A 21,105-nucleotide genomic window follows, 5' to 3' on the forward strand; every position below is an offset into this window, starting at 1 on the left:
ACTTGGGCTTTTCTTCTTCTTTAGCTTCTTTGGGTCTGTGGAGTGTAGCATGGTACCTGCATTTCATGGCGAATATCTGCTTATAGTGAGTACACACCACGCATGTCCATAAGTGAGTACACACCACGCATGTCCATAAGTGAGTACACACCACGCATGTCCATAAGTGAGTACACACCACGCATGTCCTTTTGGGACTGGGCTACCTCATTCAGGATGATATTACCAAGTTCCATCTATTGCCTACAAAATTCATGATGTTTTTGTTTAATAGCTGAATAGTGTTCCATTATGTAGATGTATCACATTTTCTTTATCCATTCTTCAGTTGAGGGACATCTATGTTGTTGCAAGTTTCTAGATATTATGAATAAAGCTGCTATGAACATAGTCGAGCAAGCATCCTTGTGGGATGTTGGAGCACCTTTTAGGTCTGTGCCCAGGAGTGGTATAGCTGGATCTTGAAGTAGAACGACTCCAAGTTTTCTGAGAAACCACCAAATTGATTTCCAAAGTAGTTGTACAAGTTTGCACTCCCATCAGCAGTGAACAGTGTTCCCTTCACTCCACATCTTCACCAGCATGCGCTGTCTCTTGAGTTTTTGATCTTAGCCATTCCAATGGGTGTACGATGGGGCCTCAGAGCTGTGTTGATTTGTATTTCCCTAATAGCTAAGGGCTTTGAACATTTCTTTAAGTGCTTCTCTGCCATTCGAGATTACTCTGTTGAGAATTCTGTTTAGTTCTGTGCCCCATTTTTAAATTCGGTTATTTGGGTTGTTGATGTCTAACGTCCTGAGTCCTTTGTAAAGTTTTGATATTAGCCCTCACTCAGATGTAGAGTTGGTGAAGATCCTTTCCCCATCTGTAGGCTGCCAGTTTGTCCTATTGATGGTGTCCTTTGTCTTACAGAAACTTTGCAGTTTCAAGAAGTCCCATTTATTAATTGTTGGTCTTAGAGCCTGAGCCATTGGTGTTTAGGAAATTGTCTCCTGTATCAATTCTTTCAAGGGTATTTCCCACTTTCTCTTCTATGAAATTTAGTGTATCTGGTTTTATGTTCAGATCCTTTATTCATTTGGACTTAAGTGATGTGCAAGGTGATAAATATGGATCTATTTTGATTCTTCTACATGCAGATATCCAGTTAGTCAGCACCATTTGTTGAAAATGCTTTCGTTTTTTCCATTGTATGGCTTTGGCTTACCATTGTATGGTTTATCAAAAATCAAGTATCCATAGGTGTGTGGCTTTACTTGTGGGTCTTCAATTTGATTCCATTGAACAATGTGTCTGTTTCTGTACTAATACCATGGAGTTTATCACTATTGCTCTAACCAAACAAGTGAAAGATCTATATGATAAGATCTTCTAGTCCCTGAAGAAAGAAAATGAAGAAGATATCAGAAGATGGAAAGATCTCTCATGATCATGGATAGGTAGGATTAACACTGTGAAAATGGCCATCTTACCAAAAGCAACCTACAGATTCGGTACAACCCCCATCAAAATTCCAACATAATTCTTCATAGACCTTGAAAGAACAATTCTCAACTTCATATGGAAAAAACAAAACAAAACAAAACAAAAAAAAAAAACCCAGGATAGCCAAAACAATCCTGAACAATAAAAGAACTTCGGGATAAATCACCATTCCTAACCTGAAGCTGTACAACAGATCAAAATTCTGTTTTTTACAATGCATGGCTGCTTCATACTTTGTAGATGTTACCAGAGATCTGAGGACCTAAGAAGTGATACTAGTAGAGATGAAAATGTATCAGAGTCTTTGACAGAAGCTTTGGGCTTGAGCACTTATCCAATTTTTATCAGCACTTTTTATCAGCAATTATTCCTGATTCTTTCTCTTCCATAATTGTAGGAGAAACACTTTTTGAAAGAAGAGAAGAGTAAGCTCAGCCAGGAGCTGAGCACCGTAGCAACAGAGAAAAACAAGATGGCTGGGGAGTTAGAAGTGCTGCGGTCTCAGGAACGACGCCTGAAGGAGAAGGTTGCCAACATGGAAGTCGCTCTTGACAAGGTAGTTTGTAAGCTGAGTTGATGTGGGAATTAGCACCCGGACAGTAGCTGGGTAGGAGAGTTCTCAGTGGCAGTTCTGTACCACCAACTTGCATCATATCCCAATCTTATAGCACGGAGGCAAGCTGTCCTCAGTGAGGAGATGATTTAGAAGTTTGCCATTGTGTAGATAGCCAGTACCAAGGAAGGTGGCTGTGGAGCTCTTGGTAGTAGGAAGAATGGCAGCCACACTCATATCATGACAGACCAGGGAGTCACGGTGAAGTCAGGGTGAAGCAAAGTCTGTCTCTAGGCCTGTGCCTCTCGACTTTCCTAATGCTGCTCCCTTTAATGCAGCTCCTCATGTTGTGGTGATCCCCAACCATAAAGTTATTTTTGTTGCCACTTCATAGCTGTAATTTTGCTACTGTTATGAATAGTAAATGTAAATATCTGATATTTCTGATAGTCTTAGGTGATCCCTGTGAAAGGGACATTTAACCCCTAAAGCTTGAGAACTGCTGCTCTAGGGACTTTTTGTCTGCTGGGCCCCACTTCCTAAAGCTTCCACCACCTGTGGGAAACATTTTTCACTCAGGTCATAATAGCATACTTCTCCCCCATCCTCAAAAAAAATAACCATTTTCTGTTGAAGTTAGGGTCTAAGTTTTTCCTTACAGTCCCATGTTCCCTGAAATAAGACTCAGACTCAAACTATATTCACAAACACCTTGGCCATATGGCCAGGCTCTTGTCTGACTAGATATAACTAGATGGCCCATTCATTCTAATCTACATTCTGCCACGTGGCTGGTCACCTGTGCTCAGGTACCTTGTGTCCATCTCCTCACATCTTCCCGGGTGTAACTCCCACTTGGCTCTATCCCAGAGTTCTTTCTCCTCCTAGATTTCCACTTTCTATCTCCTGCCTAAGCCATAGGCCATAGGCTTTTTTAATTGGCAGGTTATGCATCCATTCAGGGGATAGTACACAAGATGTTCTCTTTACAATTTTCAAGCTAACACAGTCATCAGAGCAGTAGATATAATATGTCCTTGCTATCCTGACTGACCTGAGTAAACATGCCACCAGGAACATCGAACTTAGCATCAAAAATGATCAACACTTTAGGGGGAATATAGTCTCTTAAATGTTAATAAAATGATAGTGCTAATATCTGACACCTTGTTGGGTCTGGAAAGGTTGGGTAGAAGACAACTGAAAGGAGAAGGGCCTGGCACTGTTATCATTGTTACACAGGGGTAAATCTGTCTTCCTATAACGTAGAAACCCTGAAAACCTAACAGTATCAAAACCAATCATTAATTCGTAAGAAGCCAGACCTTTGTGGTTAGGTAAAATACTCCATGATCTGACTGTGCCAGCCATGTTTCCTAAACCGTGCTATTCTGAATTCAGTTGTAGTTTTGGATTTTTGAATGTGGCCCCAATCTTGCTATATAATATAGCCCAAGGTGACAGTGAACTACTGATTTTTCTGCCTTTGCCTCCTATGTCCTAGAATTCTAGGTTAGCACCTCTGAGCCCAGATATAAAGTTCATGCTTTAATAAAGCTTTTTTGCCCATTTCATCCTTAGTTCGTGCATTCATACTAATTAACTACATATATGCTGTGTGTGCACTGGATAGTATTGGCCACATGCCTGGATGCAACAGATACATGGATAACTAGAATACAGTGTGCCGGGATAGATGGTTTTCCTTGAAGTGTTGAAAATTATATTAAAGGTTAATGAATTCAAAGTGTGTAAAGAATGGGGGATAAACCACTTGTTGCTCGATTGTAGGCATCTTTGCAGTTTGCAGAGTGTCAAGATATAATACAGCGCCAGGAACAGGAGTCAGTGCGTCTAAAACTTCAGCACACTTTGGATGTGAAAGTAAGGGTGTTTTCATAATACATAGTTTAAGCAGAAAAGAGGCCTATGCTTGGCATGTTGATATTTTCTTTACATACAGTGTGTGTGTGTGTGTGTGTGTGTGTGTGTGTGTGTGTGAGAGAGAGAGAGAGAGAGAGAGAGAGAGAGAGTGTGTGTGTGCAAACATATTTGTGTGTTTTTAAGTGATCACTGTAGAGTCCAGAGGTCCATGTTAGCTCCTTCTCAGTCACTACCCCACTAGTTAGGTCAGGCAGGCCAACCAGCAGGGCCCCAGGACCCCATCTCTCTACCTCTGTGCACCAGGGTCACAGACACTTGACTCATTGCATGAGTACTGGGGTCCAAGTCCTTAGGCTTGCACACAAGTCCTTCACCATCTGAGCCAACCCCGGGTCCCTGCATATTTTATCTTAAAATACTGTTTCCACATAGTCTGCTGCTAGCACTTATGAAGTCTGTGGAGGTGTTACTTCTCCATGTGTCCACACTTGTGATGTAAGAGAACATTGAGACATCACATGTTAGTCCTACTAGACAATAATCAAGTAGAACAGCGTCCCACAAGTACCTGCCTTGAATACCTAAGGGGAGAGTTTTACACACTAGGATGCTGAGTAAATACAGAGACCCAAGGGATCAATGCTTAGCTTGTTTGTGGAATAATCTACAGGACGAAACATCTTTTCTTTTAAAGATTTATTTATTTATTTTATGTATATGAGTACACTATAGCTGTCTCCAGACACACCAGAAAAGGGCATCAGATCCCATTACAGATGATTGTGAACCATCATGTGGTTGCTGGGAATTGAACACAGAACCTCTGGAAGAGCAGTCAGTGCTCTTAACCACTGAGCTACCTCCCCAGCCCCGAAACATCTTTTCTTAAGAACAGTGCTTTTATACAGAAATGTATATTTTTTATTTTGTATCGCTTAAGTTGATCATTATTGTAAAGTTTTAATAATAGGTTTGCCTGTGAAATTGAAAAGTGACTTTGACTTCGCAGTTCTTTGAGGCTGTGGGCTGGTATCACCTTGCTCACATCTGCATTATTTGTAGGAACTTCAGGGCCCTGGATACACCTCTAATTCTTCAATGAAACCTCGCCTTCTCCAGCCAGCCTCTGTAGCTCGGTCTCATTCCAACGTACCATCCTCCCAGTCTACGGCCAGCTTCCTGTCTCACGTTAGTAACCAATCCTGTACTCCATGAAATGAATGACAAAAGATAGGCGTGACTTAAGGTGGGGAAAGTCACCTTCAAAAGTAATGTTCATAGCTAGCATTCCAATGACTAGCTCTTAGATGTATACAATTTCTAGGAATCCAGATTGAAAAAATTATTTTCTTCACTATTAATTATTTTCTTAGAAAAGACAAAATGAAATAGGCATTGGGATTAATGATAACAAAAATATTAAAGTATTTTTAATTGCATTATATGCAGAACTTTTTATTCTTTCAAAAATAGACAGTATAATTCAGGCTTTCTCTGAAAATGTACAAATTCCTTATAATTGGTAGCCAGCTCTAACTCTTAAAAAAGAAATACTTGTTCCATCCATCAGTTCTAATAATCAAACTTTTACTTTTAAAAGTCCTGTCTTTAACATGGCGACAGGATCATCAGAACCACTGCAAATACTATTTAAATAAAAGTTGGGTGCTAACCAAATGACTAGTAGTTGAAATGGACTTGTGTACTGCAAAATAAATTGTCATTTATTCTCCTTTTCCCGAGCTTCTGTTTAGCAACTACACTAATTTTATAAAAAAATCTAATGTGCAGATGTGTGTGTTGCTTTAACCAGCACTCTTTAAAAACCAACACACTGAAGGAGGACCCGACGAGGGACCTGAAGCAGCTTCTGCAGGAGCTGAGAAGTGTGATCAATGAGGAGCCGGCCATGCCCCTGAGCAAGACCGAGGAGGAGACCCCATCTCTTGGTGCACTGTAGGTGCCGCTGGAAGGCTGCGCGCTCAGGCAAAGCTCCTCCCAGGAGTGTGCCGCCATTAGGTTGTCCACGTGCTCCTTTTGGGAGGGCAAGGATTAGACAACTGAAGAAGTGTGAAGGTGGAGAGATTAGACAAAAGCAAAGAGGCCAGTCCCCGAGAGCAAAAGAATGTTCATTCAGTCCAGATAGTGACCTGTGCATGGTGTCAGTCAGTGTTATTTGTGCTAATTTATGATTCCCCAGAGATTTCACATCCATTATCTTACCTGAGTACCACACTCCACCAACTGTGAGAAGGTGGTGTTGCGAAGACCGTGCTGCCAGCCCCATCAGGTCTGAGGATCACACACGTGCATGCGTGCGCGAGCGCACACACACACACACACACACACACACACACACACACACACACACACACACGGTTATTTTTCAACCTGCCTTATTGGCTCAATTGCTGGGCTCTTCTAGTCTCCCGGAGCTAGCCTGCCCTTCCTTCCCAATACTCTTAGTTCAGCACCCTGAATCTTTCCTCAACTTCCCTTGCTCAGTTACCTTCTCCTTGTTCAGCAACTCAGAACTGCCCCCAGCTTTAGTTGCATTGCTAATCTCCTGCCTGGAGAAGCGGCCTATGGCTGCTCTGCCTGACTTCTCACATGGTGGTCACCTTTGGTCCCTCCAAAGCATGTGGAAAAAGCATGACGATACAAGGTGGGACAGCATTTATTTGTCAGACTCACAATCTAGAGAAACAAATCCCAAAGGGCTGATTTGTGTGCGACACAGTCTGTTGTGAGGCTAGACCTGTGTAGCACTGGGGACTAGGAGCACTCGAGGAATAAGCTAATAGCAAAAGTCAGGTCTCTGGCTATTCTTGACAATGGCTTACATCAAAGTAATAAGTCCCATCCAAAACAGATTCAGTCAGTTCACCAGCTCCGCCTTGCCCATATCTACAGACCAGTGAGACTCCTGGGTGCTTCTCAGGGGGATTTCCATTGCCATTTAGATAAACTTATGTTAAACATTTCACATGGTATCCATGTTGGTGCTAAGATTATTTTTGTAAATTGAAGTGTTTTTTTAGGCAAATATCTGAAAGTAAAATTTTCTGAATATCTCTGTGTAACTCACCTCCAGTTCCTTAAGATGTTCTGAGAATGTATAGTTAATCTAAATGCTGGCATTAGCTGGACTTACACAATGGCTAGTAATAACAGTAAAGCATCAGTAGTATACCGGCCATGTATCATACTGCATTACCTCTGGCACATAGCATCAGAACTGTTCTGTTGGCTATTCCAGCAAAGAATCCTTTGACTTGCAGAACTTTTTTTTTCTGTGTGTGTGGGAATAAGGCAGGGTCACTGTATAACCCTGGCTGTGCTGGAATTCACTGTGTAAACCTGGCTACCCTCAAACTCACAGTAATCTGCCTGCCTCTGCCTCCTTAGTGCTGGGATTAAAGGGTGCAGTACCACATACAGCTTTTTATAAAAACAGAGTCTTGGGGGTGGGGATTTAGCTCAGTGGTAGAGCGCTTGCCTAGCAAGTGCAAGGCCCTGGGTTCAGTCCTCAGGCTTTGAACTCTTGATCCTCCTGCCTCCACATCCAGACTGTGAGGACTCCAGGCATGCATGTGCTTCCACACCTAGCTGGTCACGGTCATTTTTCTTGTAACTCTAATAGACCCTGTGCCAGGACAGTGCTGTAAGGTGATTTCACAGATGAATACATTTCAGCATGGATTGACCTTCCTCTTATGACACCAAGAGAATGTCACAAGCCCTGTCCTGAGCACTAATGGTGCAGAGGGTTACCATGGCCTCCCCAGTTAGTTTCCATCACTGCTGCCCAGTGGCCTTGAACTTGGGACTGCCTCAAACAAATGTATTTGGTGATAATTCGGGTGAATTTTCTGTAATCCTCCAAATGGCCCTGTCACTAAAGTCTGACTTCTCCCTAATGCTGAGGAATGCCTGGAAGAAAACCTGTGTAGTGGTGTGTGCCTGGAATCCTAGTCCAGTGCCTGTGGAGTAGAGGCAGGAGGATTGTTGCAAGTTTGGGGCCAGCCTGGTTTACATGGTGAGTTCCAGGCCAGTCAGTGCTATGACACCTCCATCCTGTTCAAACAACAAGCTAAACACCAAAAACAAACCCATGGAAGAAAGCATGGTCTGAGCTGAAATCCAGAACTAGCTGGCTCTTGGTAGACTTGCTTGGATGCCTAAGACATAGTGGAGATACACAGCTTAGAGAAAAATCAAAATAAGTGAGTAGGTGATTGTCTAAGACAAATCCAGAAATGCACATGCTTAATTCAGCTGGGTTCTGTCTGTCTCCACAGAGAAGACAGAGTAAGGGACTGCATCACTGACTCAAGCCTGAGATCAGAGCTCTGCCACAGGTAAGAATATCAGACTCTTGGTCTGATTCATTGTACAGGCATGTGTTCTATGGCCTGGCAATTTGGGAAGCCGGCTGGTTGTCTGTTTGAATAGTTTTCATGGAACCTGAGTGCCTATTGGCTTCAGAGAAGGAAAGCTATTACACTGCTTAGCCCTAAAAAGGACGCCAAGGTTCTAGGAGTGAACTGAAAGCATTTTCTTTTCTTTTTTGCTTATTTTAAATCTTGCTGACTGTGAGCTTCAGCTAGCACACTGCCTGAGAGAAACTTATAAGAACAAAGCTTGAGGTCCCAGCCCATAATCAGGCTTTGCCATTGCTTTGGGAGCCTGTTGAGGGTGTCAGATGGCAACAGTAAAGCTGTGTAATTATGAGGCAGGCTGCTCACCTCATTGCTGAGGAGAGAGAGAGAGAGAGAGAGAGAGAGAGAGAGAGAGAGAGAGAGAGAGAGAGAGAGAGAGAGAGGAGGGAGGGAGGGAGGGAGAGAGAGAGAGAGAGAGAGAGAGAGAGAGAGAGAGAGAGAGAGGAATCCCAGTTCCCTTGCATGTCACTCACGGTGACTCAAGTACTGCCCACACCTGAAGGCCCCACTGCCTTCCAGTGGTTCCGAGCTGGGCACCAAGCCTTACGCCTGCATTTAGCTCACGGGACTTAGGAGGACATTCAGCATCCAGCTAAAAGCACTGATATTTAGCCACATGAACTATTGGTACTGAAGGACTTTCTATACATTTACATGTATTTACGTGTCTTTTGTAACTTTGAAGGAAGTTACAACAGCATCAATGTAAGATTGTGAGACTTGTACTAAAGGTAATCCTATATTCATCAATTGAATAGCTGAATTCTAAAGGAAATAATTTAAAAAAATGAAAACTTACAACATTCTATAAAACTCTAAAAAGGACAATTCCTGAGAGCAATGTGAGTAAAAGGAAAAAGAAAAAAAAGTCTAAAAGTTTGTTGTTCAGAGAAGACACAAAACTCATTGCTTTAAAAATCCTTTCTCATCACTGCCTGGTACAATGAACACTGATCTCCCAGTCTGGCATTGAAAACTCTCTGACTTCTAGCAACAAGTCTATGCTGGCTAGTTTAGTCAATTTAGTCAACCTAATACACCCTAGAGTTGCTTGAGAAGAGGAAAGTGCAGTTAAGAAATGGCCCCCCTGAAACTGTGCTGTAGGCAAGCCTATGTGGTATTGTCATGAAGGATGATTGATGGGAGGCTGAGCCCACAGCGAGCGGCAGCATTCCTAGGCTGGTGGTCCTAAGTTGTTTAAGAAAGCAGGCAGAGCGGGCCATAAAGAGCAAGCCAGTGAGAAGGATTTCTCTAGGGTTCTGCTTCAGTTCCTTCCTCTAGGTTTCTACCTTGAGTTCCTGCCCTGAATTTCTTGAGTGATGTGAAACTGTGATGTGAAAGTATCAGCAAAATAAACTCCTTCCCTCAGATGCTTTTGGGCATGGTGTTTCCTCACAGCAACGATAACCCTAAGTCACACCCTGTACTGCTGTACAGTGCTAGAATCTAACTAGATTGTCCACCATCACCACCACCCCTTTTTTAAAATCTTATGTACAGCCAGGAATGGGTGATCTTGAATGAACTCCTAATCCTCCTGCCTCCACTGTCTGATTGCTAGGATTACAGCACAGACCATGCTCCCAGTTTACATGCTTCTGGTGATCAAACCCAGAGCTTTGTACATGACGGGCAAGCACTGTACTAAGTTAAGCTGTCTTTAGTCCCCAAGTACCACAAGCCAATCTGTAGGAATCCAGTCTCTCCATCAGACTCTGGGGATCAGACTCATGTTGTCAGACTTGCAGCCAGCCTGGTCCAGAAGAGCATCTCACAGCTCTCTCCCTTTTGACTTAGCATTCTCTCCCAGAAGAGCCAGCGCTCCAACCTCACTCTTTTCAATCTGTATCAGACCCAAATCAGTGCTCAAATGAAAATGAATTATATCATAAAGCTAACACTTGATGATCTAGCTATCAGTATAACAATAAGTTGTCCTTGGGGAGAAGCTTGTTCTCACACACAGCCCTGGGTTCAATTCCCAGCACCCTTCCTCACTAAAGAATAAACCATTTCTCTTACAGATTTTTATTATATCAATAAGAAAATGACATCCTGGGGCTGGGGATTTAGCTCAGTGGTAGAGCGCTTACCTAGGAAGCGCAAGGCCCTGGGTTCGGTCCCCAGCTCCGAAAAAAAGAACCAAAAAAAAAAAAAAAAAAAAAAGAAAAGAAAATGACATCCTATTTTTTTTTTTTTTTGTGGTTTTGGTTTTGTTTTGGTTTTTAAGACAGGGTTTTACTATTTAGCCCTGGCTGACCTACAACTCACTATGTAGGCCAAGATGGCCTGGAACGCCCAGAGATTGGCTTGCCTCTGCCTTCTGAGGGCTGGGATTAGGCGCCTGGCTGCTGTGCCCAGCCTGATAACATTGTCTCTTTAATTCCTGTTGTCCTCTTTCCCACCAACAGAAGCAACAACTCCTTGAGGGAGTCCACCGAAGGCAGCAAATCCAGTGAGACTCTCAGCAGGTGAGGAATGAGTTCACTGCCTGCCCCTGCCTGTAAAATGCCCCGCCCGTTTTGTTCTGTTCACTGATTTAAAAACCATGAACTCTGTAATGTACCAAACATGCTGTCCTAGGCCCTTGGAATATATAAGCAAACAGACTTCAGTCCTAACCCTTTGGTTGCATAAAATTATAATGTCTGTTTATAGAATAACTTATAGAAAATCCTTACTTTAATCCTTTTTGTTTTCATGACCCATAAAAATATAAACCATCTTTATATCTTTCTTAAGAGCATGGACATGTTTTCTGTGGGACTCCTAACAGGGAGAATGGGGGTGTCTCTGCCTCGCTCACCTGCTCTTGAGATCCTTTTCCTCCTACTGGGTTGCCTCACCCAGCCCTGATACTAGGGCTTGTTACACCATGTTCAGTTGATATCTCTAAGAGGCCTGCTCTTTTCTGAAGGGAAATGAAGGAGGAGTGGATCTAGGGGAGACTGGAGGTAGGGAGTGGACCCTTGGGAGATGGGGGTGAAGGGAGAGGAAACTGTGGTTGGGATGTATTATTGTATGAGAGAAGAATAAAAAAGGAATATGAAAATGATTACATACTCAGAACTGCTTGAATTTTAGTTACTGTACTGGCTAGTTTTGTCAACTTGACACAAGGTAGAGAGTCATCAGAGAGGAGGGAGCCTCAATTGAGAAAATGACTCCATGAGATCTGATTGTAGGCAAGCATGTGGGGCATTTCTTAATTAGTGGTTGAGGGGGAAGGGCCCAGCCTATTGTGGGTGTTGTCAATCCTGGACTGTAGTCCTGGCTTCCATAAGAGAGCAGGCTGAGCAAGCCATGAAGAGCAAGCCAGTAAACAGTACCTCTTCATGGCCTCCACATTAGCTCCTACTACAGGTCTCTGCCTTGTCTGACTTCCTGTCCTGACTTCCTTTGGTGAACAACTGTGGTGTAGAAGTGTAAGCTGAATAAAGTCTTTCCTCCCTAAGTTGCTTTGGTCCTGGTGTTTGGTGACAGCAATAGTTAACTCTGAATGGGCTTAGTCATCCCTGTGTCCTCAGCACTTGAGCACAATGCCTACCCAAAACCTTTCAGTAAATACTTTTCAGTGCATGAATCAAGACAGCATCCTAAATACTGTTTCTGATCCTTAATCCCAATACAATAATTGAATCCTTCTAGCTCTTGTCTTTTCATCTAAACAGAAAGGATGTATTGATTTTCTTTCGTTGATGTATAGCACTGCACTGTATCTATGAATAATAACCATATTATAATTCCATCCCTCCTGTTTCCTAGTTGCTTTAGGATTATCTCATTTTGTTTATCTAGTATATGTGGTAGCTATTATCTTCCTCCTTTTAGGGTAGAAATAAAGAAAACGGGATTGTGTAAGCCACTTGCTGGAGGCATTCAGTTTGTTATCTCTGAAGGCCACTTTGAACTTGAGCCTTTTTGGCTTCAAAGCACAAGTTTGTAGCCACTACTGTGTCCTGCCTCTGGGGCCTTCCCTGAGCTGCCTGGGAGGAAGCCAGTCACAGGCACAGAGCAGAGTTACTTCCCCAGGTACGAAGCTCCACTGTAGAGTGTCTTTCAATAATGAAATTGTCAATACTCATTTTATTATAGAAAAGTCACTGAAAAGATATAATTTTACATCGAATGACTAGTATAGCCAAAGCCACCTAGATTCTCTCATCTACGTTTGCATCAAATGTATTGTGATAACCAACTGTCAGTAGGGCTTCCCAGGGACTCCACTGAGGCTTTTCAGAGACCAGGACTTTTTCCTTTAGAAATCTTCCCCTTTATTGAATATGTGTGAGTGCGTGTGCACGCATGTACCACAGCGCATGGGTGGAGGTCAGAGAAACAATCTGTGGGAGCCTGTTCTCTTGCTGCACTGTATGACGAGGGACTGAGCTCAGACCATCAAGGCCAGTACAAGCACTTTTCCCTGCTGAGCCATCTGGCCTACTCTGGCAGCCTTCGGAACTGACAGAGTAACATCCAGAAACTCCTTAAGTTACCTCTCTCTTTACTCTGTATCATGCACAATGATGTCTCTGAATACAACACTTACACAGTGAAACTAAGCTAGTAACATCCCCGTGCCAGTCACCCAGAGGAGCTGAGCCCTTCAGGACCAGGCCTCTTTCCATCTACGGTCTGACTGTACCTTAGAGTTTTGTAACCTTGGATTATTAATGCTGAGTTCTTGTTAACTCTCTTTGGTTTCTTCTGTTTCCTTTCTGGTCACTTGTTTGCCATGTAGTGCTGGCTGGCCTGGAACTCAGATGGCCAAGCTTAGCCTCCCAAGGGCAGGGATTACAGGTGTGTGCTGTCGCACTCAGCTGCTTTCCTTGTTGGTAAACGAGTGATTAAAATAGCAACTTATACAATATATGAGAAAATTATTTGTATTTGTAATCTTTATTATACAAAAATAAAATTTCTAACCAAGATTCTATTAATATGATTCTAGGGAATGGGCTGGGGTGCATACCTATAATCCCAGAACTCAGCAGGTGTGGGCAGGAAGGTCAAAAGTTCAAGGTTATCCTCAGCTACATAGGGAACTGTAGAGTAGCTTAGGCTAGAGACCCTGTTTCAAAAAGGGGGAACAATTATTCTTGAGTACTGAATACAAAACCATAATGTGATTTTGGCTTTCCCACTACAGTGGGAACCTTACAGCTTACGGTTACGATTGGGCGTCTTATGTTTCTATTTCAAGCCATCATATTTGCCTACAATGGCTTCCATTGCTCCATATATCTTAGTACTGTGCTTAGCATCAAAATACAGATAACTCCAGGGCAAACCACAACAGTAAGTGGCAGAGAAAAACTGTTTATCTCATGGAAGAAAGGAAAATAGACCATGGGGAAAACACTGGAAGGGACCGTTAAAGACAAGCCTCCAGTGGCCTACTCCCCATGACTAGGCTCCTCCTCTTCCCTCAGCTTCTTTCACAGAGCCTCCACACCCCATTCTCTCCAGAAACGCCAGAGATGCCCTGCCCCAGCTGTACTCCCTGATAATCTCCCATGGTTTCTCACTCCAGTTAGATTGAAATGGCTGCCAATTGACTGACAGTCAAGAGTAACCTGCGCACTGTTCTTATGTTTAAAGAGAGCCAGTCGCACTGCATCCAGGAGACCTGGAAGATCCGTCTAGCTGCTTCACGTTCACATCTACAGGTGAGTTTTCAGTGGAATGTGCAGGGGGGCCTCACTTCTGAGAGAAGAAAGCCAAAGTCACAGCAGTGGTTAAGCCCTCAGTAACTCAGCTCCTGTTCAGTTCTCCCCACCTTGAACTGTTAGTCAAACCTGCTAGGCTGTCTGCCCGTTAGGGCTCTTGCACCAACACTGCCAACAGCCCCAGATTCTTTTTTTTTTTTTTTTTGGTTCTTTTTTTCGGAGCTGGGGACCGAACCCAGGGCCTTGCGCTTCCTAGGTAAGCGCTCTACCACTGAGCTAAATCCCCAGCCCCAACCAACAGCCCCAGATTCTTTGAAGTAATGTTCAAATGTCACTTTCCCAGAAACCCTTAAGTCTCATCATTTATTTTTTTAAAAAAAAATCATAACATTCCCACACTTTCCAGTCCCCCTGACCTTTCCTACTTCAATTACACATCATCCCTGAGCATGTCATGTAACTTACTAATTCATGTTGTTAGCGTGTGCCATAGCCTGGGAAATAACCCTGTAGTCTTTCCCTTCCTGCTATACCTGAGTGTTTAGAGCCTTCCTGACGCCCAGCAGATGCGGAATAAATGCTTATTGAATGGCTGGGATAAAGGGAGAACCACAGCTCTCCATGTCATTCCCAGTGAAGTACAAAGTGATTCCCATAAAAACAAGAGGCAGAGGGACCAGAAGAACAGACTCTGTTTAGAAGTCGCATAACTCAGACTCAGAGTGGGAAAGAAGAATAAAAACATTACAGAGAATGACTTAAATTGCAGCCAAAGAACAAATTACAGAAAGCAAACTTCACTAGGAAGACAAATTATAGACAGCACATTAGACGCCTTAGGAAGCAAAGGCAAAGGCACGACAGTAAACATAATTTGACTTACAGAAGAGGAAACAATTGGGAAAGAATGACAGTCACAGTTACTGAATGAAAACAGGGCTGTAAGTCTGGCCAGTACTATGTGAGAAGAGCTTCATTTATAGAAGAATGTTAATATAGTTAAAACATTGTGTGTGTGTGTGTGTGTGTGTGTGTGTGTGTGTGTGTGTGTGTGTGTGTTGAGAGAGAGATGAGATCTGAGATCAACCCTGAGTATCATTCCCCAGGATGCTGTCCATCTTGCTTTAGGGAACAGAGCTTTTCACCTCCTGAAACTCACAAGTTAGGCTAGGCTGGCTAGCCAGCAGTCCCAGGAATCCTCCTTTCTTTGCATGGCAAGCACTAAGATTTCCAACTCATGCTACCACTTTTTGACATGGGCCACACCATCAAACTCAGGCACTCTTGTTTGCATAACAAGTATTTACCAATGGAGCTATTTCTCCAGCCCTTTGTCACTGTTACTTTAATGATGAGTCAAGACTTGACAGCAATGCTCTTGCCCAATTGGATTGCTCTAAGAGAATAGTTGCCTTCTCATATATTCTGAATACCATCGAACACTTTAACCCCACTCAGTATCCTTCAGCTTTCAACAATTGATGTAGTGCACATTCATTGTCACATGGTTGTTAGGTCTTAGCTAACTGTCTGTCCTGTGACAACACATGGCTTACAGAAAGAACCTGGAGAAGAAAGGATTTGGTTTACAGTTCTGCAACACAGCCCGTCATCAAAGGGAGTCGGCCAGGGCAGGAGCTGAAGCAGAGGCTAGGAAGGAGTGGGGCTTACTGGCTTTATCCTCATGGAGTACCACCTGCTTTCTTTTTTAAAGATTTATTTATTTTATGTATATGAGTGCACTGTAGCTGTCTTCAGACACACCAGAAGAGGGCATCGGATTCCATTACAGATGGTTGTGAGCCACCATGTGGTTGCTGGGAATTGAACTCAGGACCTCAGGAAGAGCAGTCAGTGCTCTCTCTTTTTTTTTTTTTTTTTTTTTTTCAGAGCTGGGGACCGAACCCAGGGCCTTGCGCTTGCTAGGCAAGCGCTCTACCACTGAGCTAAATCCCCAGCCCCACAGTCAGTGCTCTTAACCACTGAGCCATCTCTCCAGTCCTCCACCTGCTTTCTTAGAGCACCCAGAATCATTCGTCAAGGGGTGACATCACCCACAGTGAGCTAGGCCCTCCCACATCAATCATCAGTCAAGAAAATGTACCACAGGCTTGCCCACAGGTCAGTCTGATGGAGGCCTGTCCTCAACTGTGGTTCCTTCCTCTCAGATGACTCTAGCTCTGTCAAGCTGACAAAAACCAAACAAGATAGGATTTGTTTATTTGTTTTTGCTTTGTTTTGTTATTTGAGATAGGGTTTCTCTATGTAGCCCTGGCTGTCCTGTAACTCAATATGAAGATCAAGCTGGCCTCAAACTCACAGAGTTCGACTTGCTTCTGCCTCCCAAGCTCTCAGATTAAAGGTGTGTGCCACCACACCTGGCTCAGGACAGGTTATTTGTATTTTCCTGTTTAATTAATATTCACTGTGATATGCTGACGTCTTGGTTCTATACTTTCTAACTAGTTTAATTTTACTTAATGCTTTTAATGTATGTCTGAGGGTAATAAATTTTCCCAGATCCTGAGACTGTGTATTTCATCCTCATTTGAGGGATTATTGAGCATAGAATTCCAGGTTAGGATTCTTTTCACCACATTTTTACCAATGTGGGTAATTTTTCCCACTTAGGGTTTCTGCTGTATCTACTAAGAAGTCAGCTGTAAATTTAATGTTGTATGCCTTTTCCCTCTTGGCCATAGCTGTGATATTTTTGCCTTTGTTTTCTTGCTTGTTTTAGCAGTTCTTACCAATATATCCATTTTTACGAGTAGAACACGTGGTGTTCGATGTCATGTGGTTTGAATCAGTGGAAGCCTCAGCTCCGTTGTGTGGCCTCCCTCTGGCCCAGTTATCTCCTGCTTGCTTTTCCTCTCTTGGTTTTCTCCCACATCATCTTTTCTCCTTACCCCTGGTTAGTTTTTATCTCATGATACTGGGTTCAGACTCAGATCGAGATTACCTTCTTCAAGACAAAATTCATTTTTTGTTTGTTTGTTTTTGTAGACAGCTAAGTGATTTGACAAATCAGTTTGATCAAATCAGTAGTGGATCTTATCTGAAGTGAGACCTCTGGATATCAGGGCTCTGCACATTCTCATTCCTAAGCCAGGTTTCTCCAGAGGAACAAAACCATATGATGCTTATATAACTATAGATTGATATTTATGATCAGAGGCTCGGGAGTCCTACAAAGGCCATCTGCAAGTGAACAGCAGGAAGAAGAGTTGCTTAGCTAAGAATCTTGAAGGTTCAGCAAGAGAGGCAATGATTCCACCCCAGTGTGAGGCTGAGGCTAGAGAGTTACCCGTTGAGCCTACTCCCACGGGTGGGATGCTGGGCCCTGACATCTGCAGACGAGGGCAGTATCAAAACCAAACTCCCCGAGAAGAATTAAACTAGTACCCACGGACGAGCTTCTGTACCACTTTCTGTTCCAGCTGGACTTAGCCCAATGACAGTGCTACCCATGTATAAGGTGGGTCTTCCCTCATCCAGTTTGTACATGTAAATGCCACTTGTCGCCAGAAACTCCCTCCCTCACAAACAACTCAGAAATATACTCTACCAGTTTTCTAGATGTCTCTCAATCTAGTTAACTTAATCAAGTTAGCTGAGATTAACCCACCACATAAGGTACAACCATTCTTACAACCATGTTTAAAGTTCTAACCTTGGGCTGGAGAGATGGCTCAGCGGTTAAGAACACTGACTGCACTTCCAGAGGTTCTGAGTTCAATTCCCAGCAACCACATGGTGGCTCACAACCATCTGTCATGGGACCTGATGCCCTCTTCTTATGTGTCTGAAGACAGCTAGGTGTATTCATATACATAAAATAAATAAATAAATCTTTAAAATTCTAACCTGAATTTTCCTCCCATCCCTGTCACTGGGGGAGGGGGGTGTTTCTTTATAATGCAGTCACTGTTTTTAACTAGTTCTTTTTACCTTTGTCCTTATGCAATTTTAGCAAGTCCATCTGTGAAAATTTCAGCTTCTCGTTCATTCAATTCCTCTCCTAAAAAGTCTCCAGTGCACTCCCTCCTCACGAGCTCAGCCGAGGAGTCGGTGGGCTCCACACCGCAGTACCGGTCTGCCAAGCCTGTTCATTCATCCAACTCGGCAAAAGGTAAGGCGGCTCTGCTATTTCGGATGGGGCTGGTTGATTTCCTAATCCCGGGGCTGGTGCGGTTCTGCACACTCACACCCATGCAGCCTGCAGTTGGCGCTGTAAGTGATGCGGTGTTTAAATGAGACAGCTACCGTGTCTACTCACTCAGGCCTTGGTACAATAAAGACTTAGATGTCATATGTAAACGCATTTTACTCTTGCGTGACATGAACAGTGAACCTTCTCCTTGGTTTTTGTTGCTGTTCTCTGTTAGTTTTATAACTTTATGATACTCCGTGTCTAAGTGCTGGGGATTTCCACTTTTGCTTAGTTAAAATAGGGATTTCCTTCAGCCAGCATCTTTTTAAGTGTAAATGGCTGTTATACAAACTTTTTAAAAATCTCATCAAATCTTTTTTTTTTAAAGATTTATTTATTATATATAAGTACACTGTAGCTGTCTTCAGACACACCAGAAGAGGGCACCAGATCTCATTACAGATGGTTGTGAGCCACCATGTGGTTGCTGGGATTTGGACTCAGGACCTCTGGAAGAACAGACAGTGCTCTTAACCACTGAGCCATCTCTCCAGCCCTCATCAAATCTTTTAAGTTCACTTTTTGTTTTGTAAAAGAAATAAAAAACAATTTGATTTGTACTAAGTGCCTTAAAATATGTGAGTTACCTATGAGATGAATTGTACTTGAAATGTCTCTCATTCTATACAGCAGTGACCAAAACCAATCCATCACCCTGTGAGCCATTCCCATTGATAAGAAATCAGCCACACAAAGGGTGTCAGAGTCAAGCATCTTAGACATTTGATAGTCTATGCCATACATATTTCTGGATCCTAAAAATGTATAAAAATCAAAACCTAATCACATATGAGCATGTTTCATTGTTTACTGTTTTATGCATTCCACTCTGTCTTTGTCACTAAGTTCTTTGGGTCATCATTCAGGACACAGAAAGGAGGTCTCCAAAGTCAGAGGCCTGCAATCCATAGCAACCCCAGCTATCCCTGGCTACTCAGTGACACCCCGTTTGAGGCTACATAGTAATAGTGAAAGACAGCAAGCAGAGCACAGGCAGGTGGAAGGACCTGCCAAGAGTGGTCCAGAGCAGAGGGTAGAGCCATAGCATTGCCGTGATAGGACAGTCCCTAGTTCAGGTCCTCACCAAGGACCTGATCGCGCTCTGTATTCTTTTTGTTCAGAGATTCCTAAGATACTGTTGTTCATCCTCTTGTACTGGAAAACATTTAGACAATTATCTTTAATACTATATTTACAATGAAAGGTACTTTGGAATAAAAAGTAAGTCAATAAAAATGTTTTCAAAAGTATTCATCTAGTTGGGGCCTGAGATCCATTTGCCTGCTAAGTATTTTCAGAAATTGATAGAACTTCACACACCTAGTAGAGTCAGCTTTGGTGCCTCTGGGCCCTTGTCAGTTGGTGCCACCACATCGTAGAGTCCCTGTGCGGTGTCAGCATGCCTACAGCCCTTTCCCACCACACAGACCAGCCACACTCAGGTGACAGGCGCACACTGGAAGCCCCCAGTTAGGAAGTACTCGTAGGGTTTGGTGTCTAGATGACCCATACAGTATATTGTAATTTCTTCTCATGAGTTTGCTTAAACTATGTAGTTGAATAATAGTAAATCAAATTGACTTGAAACAAAATCAAATAAGCTAGTATTGCTCTAATTAAGTAGGAAACCTTTTCATTTTAAAATAATGTTTTAAATGTTTCATAAGAAAAGTTGTTTAGGGTTGGGGATTTAGCTCAGTGGTAGAGCGCTTGCCTAGCAAGCACAAGGCCCTGGGTTCGGTCCCCAGCTCCGAAAAAAAAAAGAAAAAAAAAAAAGAAAGAAAAGTTGTTTAACGTGTAATTTGAAGATTTATAAAAGAAATATTAAATAGACTTTTAATATCACATCTAAGCAATTTTCTAATAGATTCACAGTCTCCGTCACTAGAAACAACAGGAAAAACATGCCGAAAACTGCAGAACAGACTGGAAAGTTTGCAAACCCTGGTAGAAGACTTACAGCTGAAGAACCAAGGTACAGTATGCAGAGGTCCCCACGGCTGGGAGGTAGCTCAGGGACAGAGCACTTGTCTAGCTAACAAAGCCCTGGGTTCAGTCCCAGCAGCGGGGAAACTCACAGATAGACACATACATGCACATACAAGACGTTTGCAGACTGACTGTAAACATGTTACTATACCCGCCAGCCGGCATCCATCAGCGACTCCCACATGTGCAGTCAGCCCCTGGCCTCCTGATGCTCTTCTTGCCTTCATGCAGCCTTCACACCGCATGGGAGTGTGGGTTCTATCATCATTCTCAAAGAAAATGAGGACACAGTAAGTCCCATGTCACGCAGTGAACCGTAGAGCTGAGGCTTGACGCTTGCTATTTCTGACGCGGAGGCCTACATCCTTTAACATACTGAGGTCACAGGACATTGCTGTTAAAGAAAGTCTCAAGTGAGTTGTGTTAGCCCAGCTCTCTCTGAGCAGTAAGAAAACATTTTGCACTGCCAGTATTATTGTGAGGGTTTTTTTAAAAGAACATAGATTGTTTTGGGGTCCCTCTTACATCCACACTTTCTGAGTTCATCCTGCTTATGCCACCCCAGAGGCATCTGTTTGTTTGGGAGACATGCGGCATCTGTCTCATAGGATGGTGCCTTGGGCCAGAGGCAATGCCTGGCAAGAAGGCACTTGACATTCTGAACAAATGTCTTCGGAGGTTTTTGGCAGAATTTATCAAAACTGAAACTACAGGGCTGCAGGTGGAACTTGATGTTGAGATGTCCCTGCGCGCATAAGACTGTGAGTTTAGTCCCCAGCACGAGCAGAAGCCAAAACCATACAGGTATCTCCACTTGTGTGCGTGCGCACAGGAGCACAGAGAAGCTCCCCAAACTACTGACAGTCATGG

At 43.1% G+C, this 21,105-nt stretch overlaps 1 protein-coding gene across 12 annotated transcripts in view; it reads left to right on the forward strand.

Annotated features, from left to right (window-relative positions):
* The window catches only part of Ccdc158 (coiled-coil domain containing 158), a 57,441-nt gene that overhangs the window by 35,889 nt on the left and 447 nt on the right, over nucleotides 1–21,105 (forward strand). For 7 of the 12 annotated variants that reach the window (XM_039092662.2, XM_039092663.2, XM_039092666.2 and 4 more), the window contains 9 exons: nucleotides 1,883–2,041; nucleotides 3,830–3,922; nucleotides 4,985–5,110; nucleotides 5,736–5,878; nucleotides 8,224–8,283; nucleotides 10,776–10,835; nucleotides 13,966–14,033; nucleotides 18,007–18,165; nucleotides 20,122–20,221. In XM_039092662.2, coding sequence (XP_038948590.1) covers nucleotides 1,883–2,041; nucleotides 3,830–3,922; nucleotides 4,985–5,110; nucleotides 5,736–5,878; nucleotides 8,224–8,283; nucleotides 10,776–10,835; nucleotides 13,966–14,033; nucleotides 18,007–18,165; nucleotides 20,122–20,221 — 968 coding nt within the window. Of the gene's footprint in view, nucleotides 1–1,882; nucleotides 2,042–3,829; nucleotides 3,923–4,984; nucleotides 5,111–5,735; nucleotides 5,879–8,223; nucleotides 8,284–10,775; nucleotides 10,836–13,965; nucleotides 14,034–18,006; nucleotides 18,166–20,113; nucleotides 20,222–21,105 lie in introns of all 12 variants that reach the window. The other 5 variants (XM_039092669.2, XM_063273741.1, XM_063273742.1 and 2 more) reach the window with 2 other exon arrangements.

This window comes from Rattus norvegicus, chromosome 14 (assembly GCF_036323735.1).
Source record: "Rattus norvegicus strain BN/NHsdMcwi chromosome 14, GRCr8, whole genome shotgun sequence".
NCBI classification, from domain to species: domain Eukaryota; kingdom Metazoa; phylum Chordata; class Mammalia; order Rodentia; family Muridae; genus Rattus; species Rattus norvegicus.